General features: G+C 38.7%; 1 protein-coding gene across 1 annotated transcript in view; it reads left to right on the top strand.

The window, feature by feature from the left end:
• CFAP61 (cilia and flagella associated protein 61) overlaps positions 1 to 17,365 on the top strand; it is a 324,874-nt gene that overhangs the window by 117,001 nt on the left and 190,508 nt on the right. The window contains exons 13-15 of the mRNA XM_004376425.1: positions 3,855 to 3,981; positions 10,519 to 10,596; positions 14,712 to 14,918. Coding sequence (XP_004376482.1) covers positions 3,855 to 3,981; positions 10,519 to 10,596; positions 14,712 to 14,918 — 412 coding nt within the window. The remainder of the gene's footprint in view (positions 1 to 3,854; positions 3,982 to 10,518; positions 10,597 to 14,711; positions 14,919 to 17,365) is intronic.

Here is a 17,365-nt window from a genome sequence, read left to right as displayed (position 1 = left end):
GCAAATATCTTTGTTTTCTTCCCTCCCTTACCTCATTATAAAATAGAAGACATAAAAGGGACTAGTGCATTTTCACTTGTATGCATGTTAGGTGCTAGTATGACTTTATAATTGACTTTATTTGGAGATTACGGTATGTATAGTTTAAGGAGATGTGTAGAGGTGCCAAGCTGGCAATGAGTGGGCTGTGATGGTTAATGTGATGTGTCAAATTGGCTAGGCTGTGATTCTCATGGTTTGATAGATACTGGACTGAGTGCTTTTCCATAATGTAATGTAATCACTCTGCAAGTGATGTGACCTAATGTGATCAGCTAATCAGTTGAAAGGGGAATTTCCTTGGGGGCGTGGCTTGCCTCCAGTATATAAATGGATGTTCTGGCAATGTTTGCTGTCTCTCCACCCTGCATGCTTCTCATTGCCTGACCTCTGGTTCTTGGGATGTAAGCCTGCAGAAGTCTCCAGCCTGCCACCTGACCTGCAGAGTTTGAGTTCTCCAGCCCTGGAACCCCATGAGCCAGCAGAGGTCTCCAGCCTGCTGCCTGACCCGCAGATTTAGCACTTGCCAGCCCCCATGATTGTGTAAGCCATTTCCTTGAAGTAAATCACTCTCTGTATTTATATATGTCTCACTGGTTTTGTTCCTCTAGAAAACTCAGACTAAGACAGCAATGTTTTACATAATTTGTTATGATCCACACAATTGAATGCCTCTGCATAGTCAACATCTTTCTGGTGTACTCTGCATTCAGTCAAGATCCATCTATCCATCCATTGAATATCAGCAATGATATTATCTTCAGCAAAATTTTGCTAGCATGTGATATTAATGGTATTGTCTGATAATTTCTGCATTCCATTTCATCACCTTTCTTTGGAATGGGCACGAAGACAGATCTCTTCCAATTAGTTTGGCACATAGCTATCTTCCAAATTTCTTGACATAGATGAGTACATGCTTCCAGCAGTGCATCTATTTGTTGAAGCATCTCAACTGGTGTTCCATCAGTTCCATCTTACTTTTTGCCAATGCCTTCAGTGCAGCTTGAACTTCTCCATTTAGTACCGGTAGTTGTTGGTCATATACTACCTCCTGAAATAGTCGAACACTGGCCAATTCTTTTTGGTACAGTGACTCTTTGTATTCATTCCATCTTCTTTTGATGTTTCCCACATCTTTCAATTTTTTGCCCATAGAATCCTTCATTATTGCAACTTGAGGCTTGAGTTTTCACTTCAGTTCTTTCAGCTTGAGAAATGCCAATCTTTCTCCTCTGTTTTGGTTTTTTAACTCCAGGTCTTTGCACATATTTGAGCTTGCCCTTTGAAATCTTCTGTTCAGCTCTTTTACTTCATTATTTCTTCTGTTTGCTTTAGCTACTCTGTGCTTAAGAGTAAGTTTCAGAGTCTCTTTTGACATCCATTTTGGTCTTTTCTTTCTTTCCTGACTTTTTAATGACCTTTTACTTTCTTCATGTATGATGTCCTTGATGTCATCCTACCACTCTTCTGGTCTTCAGTCATTAGTTTTTGTGCATCAAATCTTTTCTTGAGATGGTCTCTAAATTCAGGTGGGATGTACTGAAGGTCATCCTTTGGCACTTGTGGACTTACTTTGATTTTATTCAGCTTCATCTTAAACTTGGGTGTGAGAAATTGATGGTCTGTTCCACAGTCATCTCCTGTCTTTGTCTTGACTGATAATATGGGAGCATCTCCATTTTCTCTTTCCACAGATGTAATAGATTTGATTTGTATGTAATCTATCTGGTGAGATACACATACATATTTGTTTTTGAAAAAAAGTATTTCTGATGAATAAGTCATTGATCTTGCAGAATTCTACCATATAATCTCCGACATCGTTTCTGTCACCAAGGCCATATTTTCAAATGACTATTTCTTCTTTGTTTCCAACTTTTGCATTCAAATCACCAGTAATTATTAATGTATCTTGATTGCACGTTTGATTAATTTCACACCCTAGCAGTTCAAAGACTACAGCCTTTAATACTGATTACACCTGAACATAAAGAAAGCTCAAATTCTCACAACTGAACCAATTTAACAATCTCATGATAAATGGCAAAGAAATTGAAGTTGTCAAGGATTTTTATTCTACTTGGATCAACAGTCAAGGCCATGGAAAGAGCAACTGAGGAATCAAATGATGTATTGTATTGGGAAAATCTGTTGCAGAAGACCTTTTTAAGTGTTAAAAAGCAAAGATGTCATTTTGATGACTAAGGTGCATCTGACCCAAGCCATGGTATTTCAGTCCTGTTATATGCACAGAAAGCTGGACAATGAAAAAGGAAGAACATAAAAGAAGTGATGCATTAGAACTGTGGTGTTTGCTAAGAATATTGACTATACCATGGACTTCCAGAAGAACAAACAAATCCTTCTTGAAGGAAGTACAACCAGAATGTTTCTTAGAAGCAAGGATGGTGAGGCTTTGTCTTGCTTACTTTGGACACATAATCAGGAAAGACCAATAGCTAGAAAAGGACATCATGTTTGATAAAGTAGAAGAACAATGAAAACGTGGGAAATCTTCCATGAGACGGAAGTTCCTTGTTAATGTATGGCGACAGAATTATCTTAAGCAAAATATAATATATAATAAAATATAATATAATGCCACCTGGCACAGCATAGCAGCCATTGGGACCTGGTGGCTGCAACAATGGGCTAAAACCTACCAAAGCTTATGAGGATGGTGCAGGACCAGTCAATGTTTTGTTCTGTTATACAGAAAATCGCCATGAGTCCAAGCCGACTCGATGGCAACTAACAATAACAATATTTAGTAATAATACCCTAATGACTAGAAGGAGTTCAGTGCAGGCTAGCTACGTGCAGAGACCATAACAAAATGAAAATGCAGGGCCCTGGCTGGGGTAGGGAAGTCAATCTCACCTTTCCATGGGCTCAGCATTTCACCGCATGGCAAATGGGATTCTCCAAGAGTTTGCAACCTCTGCACTTGGTACCTGGGTGGAGGTGGACAAGAGGTCTCCACTGAGGTACCAGCTGAAGGTGCGATGGAATTGCCTGCTTGGGCTGGGAACTACCACTGCCTGGCTCTACTCAGAGACTCCATGGGACATGCGCCTGCCCTGACCCTCCCCACACTTGTGCCCAGGACCCCACTGAGGTAGAGGGTGGTGGTGGAACGTGGGCCTCCCCTGATCACTGCCACCTGGCACAGCATAGCAGCCATTAGGACCTAGGGCACCAGGAGGTGGGGAACAGGTGGCCAAGAACTCATCCTGGAGAGATGGCAAGACCTGGGGCCACATGTGAGCCAAGGCTCCAAGCGCCAAGTGCATGATTCCATTGTCTTATTGGATTTCATTTAAACATGCAGAACCAAAGATAAAATCATTAAGAAGTTGAAGACAATGACCTCAAAGCATTAAACTCCAAGCATGAGGCCCTTCTGAGTGACTGCACAGGTTACCACTCATGAAGCCAACCCTGGTTCAGTGTAATTTCTACACTCCCAATATACTCTAAAAATGGGAAGAATTTGACTCTATGTATGAAATAAATATAAAATGAAGCGTGGTGCTGAACATTTTAAATTAAATGTACTTAAAGTGTAACTTTGTGTTGTGTCTGGCCAATGGCATTATCAGTGATTTTTGCTTTATTCTTTACACTTTTTTTGGAGTATTTTCCAGGTTTTCTAGAATGCATTAGCTACTTTAACCAAACCCCAATGTTATATTAAAGTGCTCTACTTGATATTATTTTATCTAAGTGTAATATAGTATAATTCTCTGTTTTTGGGGAATACATATTTTATTACTTTAACCTAAAAAATAGGTTTTCTTCTCCTTACTCAGATCCATTAATATTCGATTGGCCACTGTCTTGGATACTCCTGGTGTTGAAAATCTCGTCAGTACCCTCATGCTGAATAAAAACATATTGGATGATTTAAACCAATATAATACAGCTCACAGAGATACTGTAAGTACCTGCTGGGACAAAGCTGGTGTCCTTTGCTCACAATATGGGACCATATGACCCTGGTAGGCTCATCCCCAAAGCTCCTTTGTACTTCAGTTGTAGAATCACATGGCGGGGCATGGGGGAGGTGGGGTAGAAGATGAGAGCAAGAAGAGAAAAACAAGGAAGCTGGGGCTTAAGGAATGAGGCTATCCCCCTCTCTAGTGGTGCCCCAAGTGGGCTGATCAGATATCCTAACTCTTATCACGGGGATGGAAAATTTGGGCTTGATGCAGACAAGTGTTACAAAACAATATAAATCCTAGTGCTTGAATAGACAAGTATGATGGTGTTTAGGGAAGAGTGGCTCAGGAACCCATGGTATCTGGTGCCTACCCCAGCAACACTGGGTATAAGACTTAGAGTAGTGGGACCCAATTCTGACCCCACTGGATGGTGAGTCTGGCCAGATCCTCTTGGTGAGCAGGCTGTGTCCACCAGGATGAGAGGGGTAAGGAAAGATCCTGTATGGCAAGTATTGGGTTCCCTTTCAAGTATAGCAATGCAGGTACCATGGCAAAAGGCAGGCTAGCCATGGTCCTTTTGTTAACACTGCTTTCTTAAGGACCGTGCCAGTTAATTTAACGAGACACGTAACAGTGCATGTAGTGAGAAAAATGCTTACTTTTTTGCTGAGTTTTATTTTGAAAAAAATTTATTGAAGTAAAACCAGTGAAGGGTTTGATGGATTTTCATATTTTGAGTACGCCACGCAACCAGCACCTGTTTCAAGAAACAAACTAATGACAGCCTGCCAGAAGCCCCCTTCATGTTCCCATTTAGTCTCTGTCATTGTTTGAATTGTGTCCCCCAAAAATATCTGTCAACTTGGCTAGGCCATAATTCCCAGTATTGTGTGACTGTCCATTTTGTCATCTGATGTGATTTTCCTTTGTATTGTAAATCCTGTCTCTATGATGTTAATGAAGTGGGATTAGAGGCAGTTATGTTAATGAGGCAGGACTCAATCTACAAGATTAGATTGTGTCTTAACTCATTCTCTTTTGAGATATAAAAGACAGAAGCAAGCAGAGAGACAGCAGGACCTCATACCATCAAGAAACAAGAGCCAGGAGAATAGCACATCCTTTGGACCTGGGGTCCCTGCATTGAGAAGCTCCTCAACTGGGGACAGTTGATGACAAGGACCTTCCCCTGGAGCCAACAGAGAGAGAAAGCCTTCCCCTGGAGCTGGCACCCTGACTTCAGACTTCTAGCCTTCTAGACTGTGATAGAATAAATTTCGGTTTGTTAAAGCCATCCACTTATGGTATTTCTGTTACAGCAGCACTAGATAACTAAGACAGTTTAACACCACCTTGACTTCTGAGATCATAGGTTAGTTACGCCTGTTTTTGAACTTCATGCAAATGAAGTCATGCATTATGTTCTCTTATATCAGGCTTCTTTTGCTCAACAGTATATTTGTTAGATTCATCCATGTTGTGGAATAAAGTATTTCATTGCCTGAAGATACCACAATTCATTTCTTCATTCTACTATTAATGGGTATTTGGGTAGTTCCCAGTTTTTGGCTCTTTTGAATAAATCTTTCAGTTAATTTTTAAGTCATCAGGAGAGAGTCACCAAGTACCTAAACATAGTGGCACTTACACAAATTTTAATTGTATTTATAAAGTCATCAAAATAAAACTTCTAAAATGGACAAAGGAAACGAACAGACATTTTATCAAAGAAGACATTCTAGCGGCCAACAGACACATCAGGAAATGCTCACGATCACTAGCCATTAGAGAAATGCAAATTAAAGCCACAATGAGATACCATCTCCCCCCAGCATTACTGGCATGAATCAAAAACACTGGAAATAACAAATGTTGGAGGGGCTGCGGGGAGATCGGAACTCTTATGCACTGCTTGTGGGAATGCAAAATGATACAACCATTTTGGAAAATGATATGGCGCTTCCTTAGAAAGCTAGAAATAGAAATACCATACAATTCAGCAATCCCACTCCTAGGAGTATATTCTAGAGAAATAAGAGTCGTCACTTGAATAGACATATGCATATCTATGTTCATGGTAGCATTGTTCACAATAGCAAAAAGATGGAAACAACCTAGATGCCCATCAACAGATGAATGGATAAACAAACTATGGTACGTACACACAATGGAGTATTATGCAATGAGAAAGAACAACACTGAATCTGTGAAGCATCTCATAGCATGGATGAAACTGGAGGACATTATGCTGAGTGAAATAAGTCAATCACAGAAGGACAAATATTGTATGAGACCTCTATTGTAAAAACCCGTGAAAAAGTTCACACACAAAAAGTAACAATCTTTGTTGGTTACCAGGGATGGGAGGGGTGGTGGTGGTGGGGGAATACTAAATAGGCAATAGATAAGTGGTATCCTTGGTGAAGGGTGAGACAGTATACAATACTGGGGAAACCAGCACAGATTGTACAAGGAAGGTCATGGAAGCTCCATAGATACATCCAAACTCCCTGAGGGACTGAATTGCTGGGCAGAGGGCTGTGGGGACCATGGTCTTGGGGAACATCTAGCTCAATTGGCATAACACAGTTTATAAAGACAGTGTTCTACATTCTACCTTGGTGAGTGGCATCTGGGGTCTTAAAAGCCTGTGAGCAGCCTTCTAAGATACTCCATTGGTCTCACCCGTTCAGGAGCAAGGGAGAATGAAGAGAACAGTATACGAGGAAAAGATGAGTCCAGAGGACAAATGGACCTGAGCTACCAAGGCCTCCACTAGACTGAGTCCAGTACAGCTAGATGGTGCCCGGCTACCACCACTGACTGCTCTGACCGGGATCACAACAGAGTGTTCCGGACAGAGCTGGAGAAGGATGTAGAACAAAATTCTAACTCACAAAAAAAAGACCAGATTTACTGGCCTGAAAGAGACTGGAGAAACCCCGAGAGTATGGCCCCAGACACCCTTTTAGCTCAATGGTAAAGTCACTTCTGAGGTTCACCGTTCAGCCGGGGATTGGACAGCCCCATAAAACAAAACAGTACTAATGAGGCACAGCAGTCCAGGGACAAAGACTAGAAGGCAGAAGGGGATAGGAAAGCTGGTGATGGGGAACCCAAGGTTGAGTAAGGACGGTGTTGATGTGCAGTGGGGTTGTTAACCATTGTCATAGGGCAACATGTGTACTAACTGTTAAATGAGAAACTATTTTGTTCTGTAGACCTTCATCTAAAGTGAGAATAGCAGCACAACTGAAAGAGTGTAGTCGCTGTCACTGAACTGTGCATGCAGAAATTTTTGAAATGGTGTATCTTTGGCTATGTATATTTTCACCAAAAAAAAAAAAAAAAAAAAAAGGTCGAGAAGGGAGAGGATTGACATGTCGTGGGGTTATTAACCAATGTCATAAAACAATATGTGCACTACTGTTTAATGAGAAATATTCATTCTGTAAACCTTCACCTGAAGTACAATAAAATAAATAAATAAATAATTCCATGCATTTCAGGCACATCCAAATAAATAAATAAATAAATAAAACTTCTGCCAGCATATATTTATTGTTTTGATTTGCCTTTATCTCTTTTTTTCTTAATTTTTTGCTCCTTCTTTCCTGTCCCCTCAAGCAATATGATATAGAGCCTTGGGTTTCAAAGTGTGGTCTAAAAATCCAAGGCATGAATTTTCGAGGGGCTGTGAGATAAAGGAACCCTGGTGGCACAGTGGTGAAGAGCTCAGGCTGCTAACCAAAAGGTCAGCAGTTCAAATCCACCAGCTTCTCCTTGGAAGCCTATGGGGCAGTTCTACTGTGTGCTATAGGGTTGCTGTGAGTCGGAATCAACTCGATGACAATGGGTTTGGTTTTTGGTTTATGAGATAAAAAATACTTTCATAGTAATAGTAAGCAATTATTTTCCTTTTCCGCGCATTGATATTTGCACTGATAGTTGAAAAGCAATGGTGGCTAAACTGTCTGTAGCCTCAATGTGAATCAAGGCAGAGGTACCCAACTGCCTAGTAGTCATCACATTCTTCACCACCATGCGCTCCACAATAACAAGAAAGAAAACCTACAATGAAATATCGCTGCACACCTATCAGAATGGCTAAAGTAAAAAATAGTGACATCACCAAATGCTGGCGAGGATGTGGAGAAATGGGGTCACTCATGTGTTGCTGGTGGGAATGTGGAATGGTACAGCCACTCTGGAAAACACTTTGGCTCTTTTTAAAAAACTAAATGTAAAAATACCATATGACTCAAAACTGCACTCCTTGACATCTATCCCAGAGAAATGAAAACGTGTACACAAATGTTCATAGCAACTTTATTGTAATAGCCAAAAGTTGGAGTCAGCCCAGTTGTCCTTCAGCGGGTGAATGGTTAAACAAACTGTGGTATATCCATACTGTGGATTACTACTTGCCAATAAAAAGGAATGAACTACTGGTACCCACAACAACTTAGATAATTCTTCAGAGAATTAAGCTGAGTGAAAAAAATCCAGTCCCAAAAAGTTACATACCGTGTGACTCCATTTGTATGACATTTTTGAAATGACAAAATTTTAGAAATGGAGAACAGATCAGTCATTCCCAGCAGTTAAAGAAGGGGAGGGGAGGCGGGAGAGTGGGGTGGAAGTATAAAAGGGCAACACAAGGGATCCTTGCAGTATTGGAACTGTTCAGTGTCATGACTGTGGTAGTGGATACTTGAACCTACACGTGTGAGAAAATTGTATAGAACTTAATACACCCACACAAATGAGTACAAGTAAAACTAGAGAAGTCTAGTATCTGTGGATTGTATCAATGTTAATATCTTGGTTGTGATTTTGCAAAAATGTCGCATTAGCAGAAACTGGGCGAAGTGAACAAGGGATCGTCTGTAGTATTTCTTACAACTGCATGTGAATCTACAGTTATTGCTATAAAAATTTCCATTAAAAAAAAACCAGTTTCACTAGAGAATATGTATCCTTGATGAGGCAGTGAAAATTGTTAACTTTATTAAATCTCAACCCTTGAGTACATGTATTTTTAATATTCTATATAAGAAAATGAAAAGTATGCATAAAGCACTTCTGCCACATACTGAAGTATATTGGTTGTCTCAAAAAAAAAAAATCTGCAATTTTTTGAGTTGTGTGCTGAACTAGCCACTTTTTTCGTGGAACACCATTTTTACTTAGAGTTAACACACTAAATGTGGCTGGCTGTTCAGACTTGGGTAGTTGGCAGACATTTTCTTAAAAAATAATGAAGCGAACTATCACTCTAAGAAAACAACTGTCCCCTGTGATAAAAATCCAAGCTTTCAAGAAAAAAACATTAAAATTTCGGAAAAACTGGCATCTGCCATCATGAGCTTGATGGCTTGATTGATGGTGATATTAATGATTATGTTTTTTGATATTATATAATGAAATGAGTCAACATTTGGAAAATCTTAACTCAGTGAACCAATATTTTCCAAATGAACAAGGCATGATGTTACAAAGGCATACGTAGATAAAGAGATCCATTCAAGATACAAGATAGACTAATGGATTTTAATATAATAAAGTACACAAAGTTCATTGATACGGTTTTAGATTCCACATTGCAACTAATTTTTAAAACACTACTACCTGTTGAGTTTTGGTGGAGTATCAAAGAAGAATATCTATAATTATCTGAAAAAATTATTTAAATTCTTCTCCCTTTTCCAACCATGTATTTTTGTGAAGACAGATTTTTTTTTTTAATTGTACTTCATGTGAAGGCTTACAGAACAAGTAGTTTCTCATGAAACAGTAGTACACATATTGTTTTATGACATTGGTTAACAACCCCACAATATGTCAACCCTCTCCCTTCTCAACCTTTTTTGTTTTTTTTTTTGGCAAAATATACATAGCCAAAGATACACCATTTCAAAAATTTCTACATGCACAGTTCTGTGAAGACAGATTTTATTCATATATTTCAACCAAAACAACATATTGCAACAGATTGAATGCAGAAGTAGATTTGAAAATCCAACTGTCTTCTATTAAGCCAGACATTAAAAAGAATTGCAAAAATATAAAACAGTTTCACTCCTCTCTCTAAATATTTTTTTAAATTATAATTATTTTTCATTAACATAAAATATATTATTCATTAAAATATATTATTCAGTGTAAAAGGGTCCTGAGATCACATCATTTGACAACCACTGATATAAAGAATCGAAGGGACTGGGGTTTGAGTCATAGATCTATCCCTTACTACTTGAAGATCTTGGGCAAGTTACTCAGCCTCACAAGCCTGCTTCTCATGTATGAAATAGAGATAATAATAATAATTCTTACCTCATAGGGTTGGCATAAGGATTAAATGAACACAGGGAAGACATTTATCTCAATACCTGACCCATAGCAATTGTTTGATAGACTCTAACTGTTATTATCATGATGTGATCATGGTTAAAATTCATTACTGACTGTTTATAAAAACATCAACAGTGATGTTTTTAAGAGTCTTAAAATGTATGCTTATCTTTTTCAGGATGGAACACCAATGCAGGCATTTGTAGCTGAAGTTGCAGAACAAATAGTTGGCATTGCAGTGGTGAGAAATGAAATGGTAAACTGTGAAATGAATATTAATTTCTTTTTTATTTTAATAAATATTTCTTTTTGGTGGCAATTTACACAACCAATCACAATTTCAATATACATCCAATCACAATTTCTACATGAACAGTTCAATAAGATCATTACATACTTCACATTGTGTCACCATTCTCACCATCTCTACCCATATTGTTTCCAGCATCATTAATTTAGGCTCTCTGTTCCTATGCTTTAGATAAATTGCTGTCACTTTAAACTCATATAGATAATTCTTTATAAGAGCGCTATTCTCAAAGCAAACATTCTTTATTAATTGGGCTAAACTGTTGTTTAGTTTAGCAATGACTTTATGGGATACTTTTGGTTCAAGGTTTAAAGATTTTTTCTAGGCATTAGATTCAGGGATTCCCCCATTCTCAATGGATCTGGTAAGTCTGGTTTCCATGTGACTTTTAAATTATGTTGCACACATTTCCTCCTTTTGATCAGGATCTATCTGGTGGGTTCTTGATCAAAATGCTCAGTAATGGTAGCCGGCACCATTCATTTCTTCTGATCTCATGGTAATGGAGGTAGTAGTTTATGGAGGCAACTAAACCTGCAGTCCATTTCCTTCTTTGATTTCTGGGTCTCATTCTTCCTCTGCTGTTCCAGGTGAATAGAGACCAATTGTTGTATCTTGGGTGACTGCTTGCAAGCTTTTAAGACCCCAGGCACTACTCACTAAACTAGGAAGTAGAACAGAAACTCTAAAAATAACGTTGGGCTAACTGACTAAAGAGACCCACAAAGCCATGACCCTATACCTTCGAAACAAGAAAACTAATCTCATGCAGTATTATTTGTACCTAAGTAGTATCAACAGGCGCAGCCTCTTTTTTTTGGTTGTTGTTATAGTTGTAAAATTATATAAAATGCTTTATTTGTCATTTCACCTTTTTTTCCCCCTCCTGGTGTACAGTTTGTTAGTAACAGCTACATTAGTCTGGTTGTGTCATCATTGCCCTTAGCTGCCAATTTTCCATCATCATAGACAAAAATTTACTACTTTCCAGTGAGTGATTTCCCCTTTACCTCTTCCCCACCCCTCGCCTGGTAACCATAGTTACAATTGGTCTCTATATAATTACCTATTCTTGTTATTTCATGAGTAAGACCATACAATATCTGTCCTTTTGTGATTGACTTATTTTGCTTAGCATAATATCTTTGAGGTTTGTCCATGTTGTAGCATGAATCAGGACTTCATTTTTATTTAAGGCTGAGTAGTATCCGTTGTATGTATATACCACATTTTGTTCATCCGTTCATCTGTTGATGAACATTTGGGTGGTTTCCACATTTTTACTGTTGTGAATATTACTGCAATGAACATTGGAGTACATATGTCTGTTCATGTCATTAGTTTTAGGTCCCTAGAGTATATACCTAGATGTGGAATTGCTGGATTATATGGTAATTCTATTTTTAAGTTTTTGAGGAATTGCTATACTGTTTTCCAGAACAGTTGTACTATTTTACATTTTCACCCTGCATTCTCCTCAACATTTGTTTTGTTTTTTGATCAATACCGTTTTAGCAGGGGTGAGGTGGTATCTCATTGAAGTTTTGATTCGCATCTATCTAATGGCTAATGACAGTGAGCATCTTTTCATGTGTTTATTGCCACTTGAATATCCTCTTTGGTGAAGTGTCTGTTCACGTCCTTTGCCCATTTTTTTATTGAGTTATTTGTCTCTTTGTTGTTAAGTTTTTGTGAGATTAATGGCTTCTTTGTTCCTCTTTACCTTCATTGCTGAGTTCTTTTTAAATATAGATTTTCTTTTCCTTTGTTTATTGTTGTTTTTGTGATTGCTGAGTCTTTTTGTCTCCCTTCTTCTATATTTTGACAAGTAGTTTTATTTACTTTCTTTGTGGTTACCATAAGGATTACATTTAACATCTTAACATTTAAAACATACTGTTATATTTTAAAACTGCCTTAATTCCTTAACATATATAAATTATATATCTAGAATAATCATCCTCCCTTTTATTTTGGTATTGTCATCAATTACATCTTTCTATCTTGGTTTACCTGTAATCTAAGTTTAAATTATTTTCATGATATATATATTTAGTTCCTCTCCCCTCCTTTTTTTTATTCTTCCCTATAATTTTGTCATTGTAAAGCATGAAGTACATGCTCTTTGTATTTGCCAACCAAAAGTATCTTAGGTCTGATTTTTATATTGTCAGTGGTTTCCCTTTAATGGGGTCCCTCCCACCTTACCCCACACCACCCCTATATGTATCATTTCAGGTGGCTGTTAAGTGTTGTTACTTTTCTTTCTGGAAGACTCCCTTCAGTATTTCTTGTAGGGCTGGTCTGGTGGTAACAAATGCCCTTAATTTTTGTTTATCTGGGAATGTCTTAATTTCACCCTTGTTTTTGAATGATAATTTTGCTGGTTATATTATTCTTGGCTAATAATTCTTTTCTTTAGTACTTTAAATATGTTGTCCCATTGTCTTCTTGCTTGCATGGTTTCTGTAGAGAAGTGGGCAATTAATCTTAGTGAGGACCCCTTATATGTGATACTTTGCTTTTCTTGTGCTGCTCTCAAAATGTTCTCTTTGTCCTTTGTTCTCAAGAGTTTGATTATAATGTGCCTCAATGAGTTTCTTTTAGACTTTATCCTGGATGGAGTTCGTTGTACTTCTTGGATGGGAAAATTCCCATCTGTCATGATGTTTGGGAAGTTTTCTGCTGTTATTCGTTCAAAGATTCTTTCTGGGCCTCTCTCTCTCTCTTCTTCTGGAACTCCCATAATGTGTAAATTATTCCTCTTAATAGTGTCCCACATATCCCTTAGATTTTGTTCATTTTTCTTCATTCTTTTTTCTGTTGGCAGACAGAGCAATCTCAAAGACCCTGTGTTTGAGTTCACTGGTCCTCCCTTCTGTCGTTTCAGTTCTACTCCTGTGCCTTCCATGGTTTTGTTCATTTTTGTTATTTTACTTTTAAGCTCCAGTATTTCTAATTTTTTTTTAAGATTTCTATCTCTTTATTGAATTTTTGCTGTATTATTTTCCTGATTTTCTTTAAATCTTTTTCTGTGTTTCCCTATATCTCTTTGAACATTCTCAGTATTAATGCTTTGAAATCTTTCTTGAATAATGCCATTATTTGTTCTTTCTCAGGGACTATTTCTGACCCCTTGTTTCATTCATTTCTTTGTGCCATCCTTTCCTGTCTCTTCGTATGTTTTATAATTGTTGTCTATAGGACATTAAGATTTATTTATCTTTAGTAGATGAGGAGATTAGCTTCTTCCCCTTTCTTTAGATTGCTCTTCTTGCTCGTTGCTTCTTTCAGGGATTCACAGGATCTTCTGTCCTAGCCGTACTTATCCCAGGACAGCTTGCTTAAGTGCCTTGGCCTGCACTACTTCAGCCTCACCTATGTTCGGGCGCTTCTGGTATTGGGGTGGGCTATGAGTGCTTGTGGTGTTAGGCTTGGCTGGGAGTGTCAGAGGTGCTGGGCTGGGGTGGGGCACAGCTGCATCACCAGTCCGGGGCAGGCCAACTAGTAAGGCGCCAGCCCAGGAACACAGCCTAGGGTGCTGCACCGGTCTAGGGGTATGACCGTGTGCTCGGCGCAGGTCCAGGGGGGTGTCAGGTGCTGCAACAGTCAGGCAGGGCCATGGGTGCTGCACTGGTCCAGGGGTGGAGAGCTGCAGTTGCTGCCCGGGTTTGGTGGCCCCATCTTGAGTTTTACACAGGCTGGGTCAGTGCCGTGATGCGCTCGTGCTCATCTACCCAACAGTGGGGAAGAGTTGCTCTCCTACCACCTGGTCAATAGTAGGGACTCAAGGCTCTTCAAGTTTTTAGTGGCCATGGCTTAAGGGACAAATTCAAAAGATGTCTAGCCACTCTCCAAAGACAAACCATCAGAGCAAGTAACTTTCAGAAAATGTAATTTTTAATTTAAAAAAAAATTAACAGTGAAAATGAGGTGGTAAATACCAAGAGAGAACACATTTCTTACTTTTGTACTTAAAGTAATTTTTGAAAGATATTTATCACAAAATATATACAATTCATTTAAAACATTCTTTGACATCCCCCTCCATCTTTTTTTAGGATATTGAGTACATACGGTCCCACTACAATATTGAAGATTTCATCTACTTCAGCCACCACCAGCGCGAGGAACATGGGCACTTGAATCACTTTGCCCTGAACCCCATTTTCCGGCACTACACCAGGTTTTTTCTGAAGGAGATTCTTCGTCTAGGTTTTAAGTCCTGTCTCTACTACCCTGTCTACCCACACTGTAGGAGTGGCAAGGTAAAGACTGTTGTGACTTGCAGGATCCTCCACCCACCAGGGCTCGCAGTGTACTCCTGCATGGGCTGTATTTAATTCATTACTCCCCTGGTGTTTTCATTGTCACATGGATCTGAATTCCAAATGGCCATATTGAGTATGGCCTTTTTTTATACTACAGTGAAGCTCCAGAAGGCTTTGAATTTCTGAAACAATCACAACAAATGTAATGAGGAGCACAATTTGCTGGTTTTTCTATATTGACAAAACAGAGACTGAAAACTATGTAAAAATGCTCTAAGAGGCATGGATATCATATTATTTCTTATGGTGTGTTAGCGAAACCCTGATGGCGTAGTGGTTAAGAGCTACGGCTGCTAAGCGAAAGGTAGGCAGTGTGAATCCACCAGGCGCTCCTCAGAAACCCTGTGGGGCGGTTCTTCTCTGCCCTGTAGGGTCACTGCAAGTCGGAATTGACTCAACGGCACTGGGTTTGGTTTCGGTTTTATGGTGTATTAGTGCAGTTCTAATGCCAAAGTGATACTATCATGTTCTTTCATGCAAAGAACATTTTATGAATGAACTGATAAAATAAATTAATCCTCTTCAAAAAGACTGGTTTTCTGTCACAACATTCCAAATGAGCACTATCCAAATCTACTCTACTCAGAGTAGAACTGCCTCTTAGGGTTTCCAAGGGGTGGCTGGTAGATTTGAACTGCTAACCTTTTGGTTAGCAGCTGAGCTTTAACCACTGTACCACCAGGGCTCCGTGAACATTATAACCACCCCCATAAAAATGATGGAGATATATGATACCAATTTAACCTTTACATAGTGAGTACCTGTAGAGCTCTGTATAATACCTGTTATGTGGAGTAGTAAATTGCCATAAACACATTTATAATGTGTATGCATTATGTTTATGTACATGCACAAATAGCGAGTTCACTGTGCTTCCACATGCGCTTATCCTGCTTTCATTTCCTTGGTAGCACTTTTCGCTACTTAAAATTGTGTATTTCACCATGAAGGCAGAGGTTTCTGTCTACCTGGTTTACAGCTGTATTCCCAACGCCTAAACCAGCTGCTGACAGCACTGGTTGTCTACTCTGTGCAGACTCAAGGGCCAATGGGATCCAACCACTAGACCCGGTAGAACACATCCCATCCCATCCCATTCATAGCCTGAAGCTTGCTCGTGTTCTGCCCAGATTCTTCGACATTGTCACGTTTCTCCTTAGTTACTATAAGTAAGCAAAATAGATTCTGGAATAATCTTATTTATTAAACTAGAAACCATCTAAAGTATATTTAGAGCATACATGTAATAGTAATTTTGCCAATGTAGCCTATTTAACAAAAGCCTTTTCTAGAAGTACAGGGGAATGGGGAAGAAAGAAGAAGAAACTTGGAAAAGGTTTTTGGTGAGATGTGGAATCTCTATAGTGACTGTTTTTTCCTATCAAAATGTAGCATGGTGGCCGCGTGAAAGCCCTAGATTTGAAGGGCTGGGAAGTTAATAGTTTTGCTGGAAAATCCCAGCCCTGCAAAATTTCCTTTTGCTCTGCATTTGGCCGAGTACCAATTTTGTGGCCTTCATGACGCGATATTAAATTCTTTGTTTTTAATTCATGATGTTGCTTGGACATGCTGGTTTGGTAGAAACTCCATTTGCATCCATAATACAAATAACATCTTGTGCATTCCATTGACTGTTCAGATATTTACCTCAGTGGGATATAATTAGGAATACCCTATGAACTATTGTGTATAGGATGTAGAAACACATTTGGCAAAGGACTTCTTAGTTTGCACTTCCTGTTGTTTTACACACATATGTTTAAACAAGTGTAAGAAGAAGTACCAGATAACTTGGGCACGAATTCCCAAATTCTGCCATAATCCCCGGATGACTGCAGTAGAAGTGAGCAGTGGCTTGTGTTGAGAGATCTCCCAGGCATAAAAGCAGGGCTCTGAATAGAGATTCCTGGGTTCTGTTTTTCAGTTTGTAAAATCAGGGTATAAAGTGCAGTGGGGGAAGGGTTCTAGAAATCCCTTTTAGAAGCTCTTAGAAATGCCTGGAGCTATTCTGAGAACATCAAATAAGTCATATGTAAACTATCTCATTTATTAAATAAATCTTCAGTTCAGTTTTACTTTCTTTGCTTTCAAGCTTAAAGTCAATAAATGTATCTTTAAAAGTTTGGATTTCACAGTTTAACTTTTGAGGCTTAAATGGCTGTAGTACTTTTCAGTTGGTTTCCCCAAAACCCTAAGATTTTATAAATGTAAAGTAAAGGATATAAAGATCAGCGTGTTCAGTTTTTTCTGCCAAGTTTTAATAATGGAGTAAAATTAGTATTTAAAGAAACTTCCTACAATATAGTTTATCATAGTCCATTTCGAAAAGGATAAATTCTCACAATTTTACTATTAAAATAAGTCAAAGTAAAATGATCCAGTTC

The sequence above is a fragment of the Trichechus manatus genome, unplaced genomic scaffold (genome assembly GCF_000243295.1).
Source record: "Trichechus manatus latirostris isolate Lorelei unplaced genomic scaffold, TriManLat1.0 scaffold00042, whole genome shotgun sequence".
Lineage (NCBI taxonomy): Eukaryota > Metazoa > Chordata > Mammalia > Sirenia > Trichechidae > Trichechus > Trichechus manatus.
Note: the sequence above shows the minus strand (reverse complement) of the source record. Positions and strands in the feature narration are given on the sequence as shown.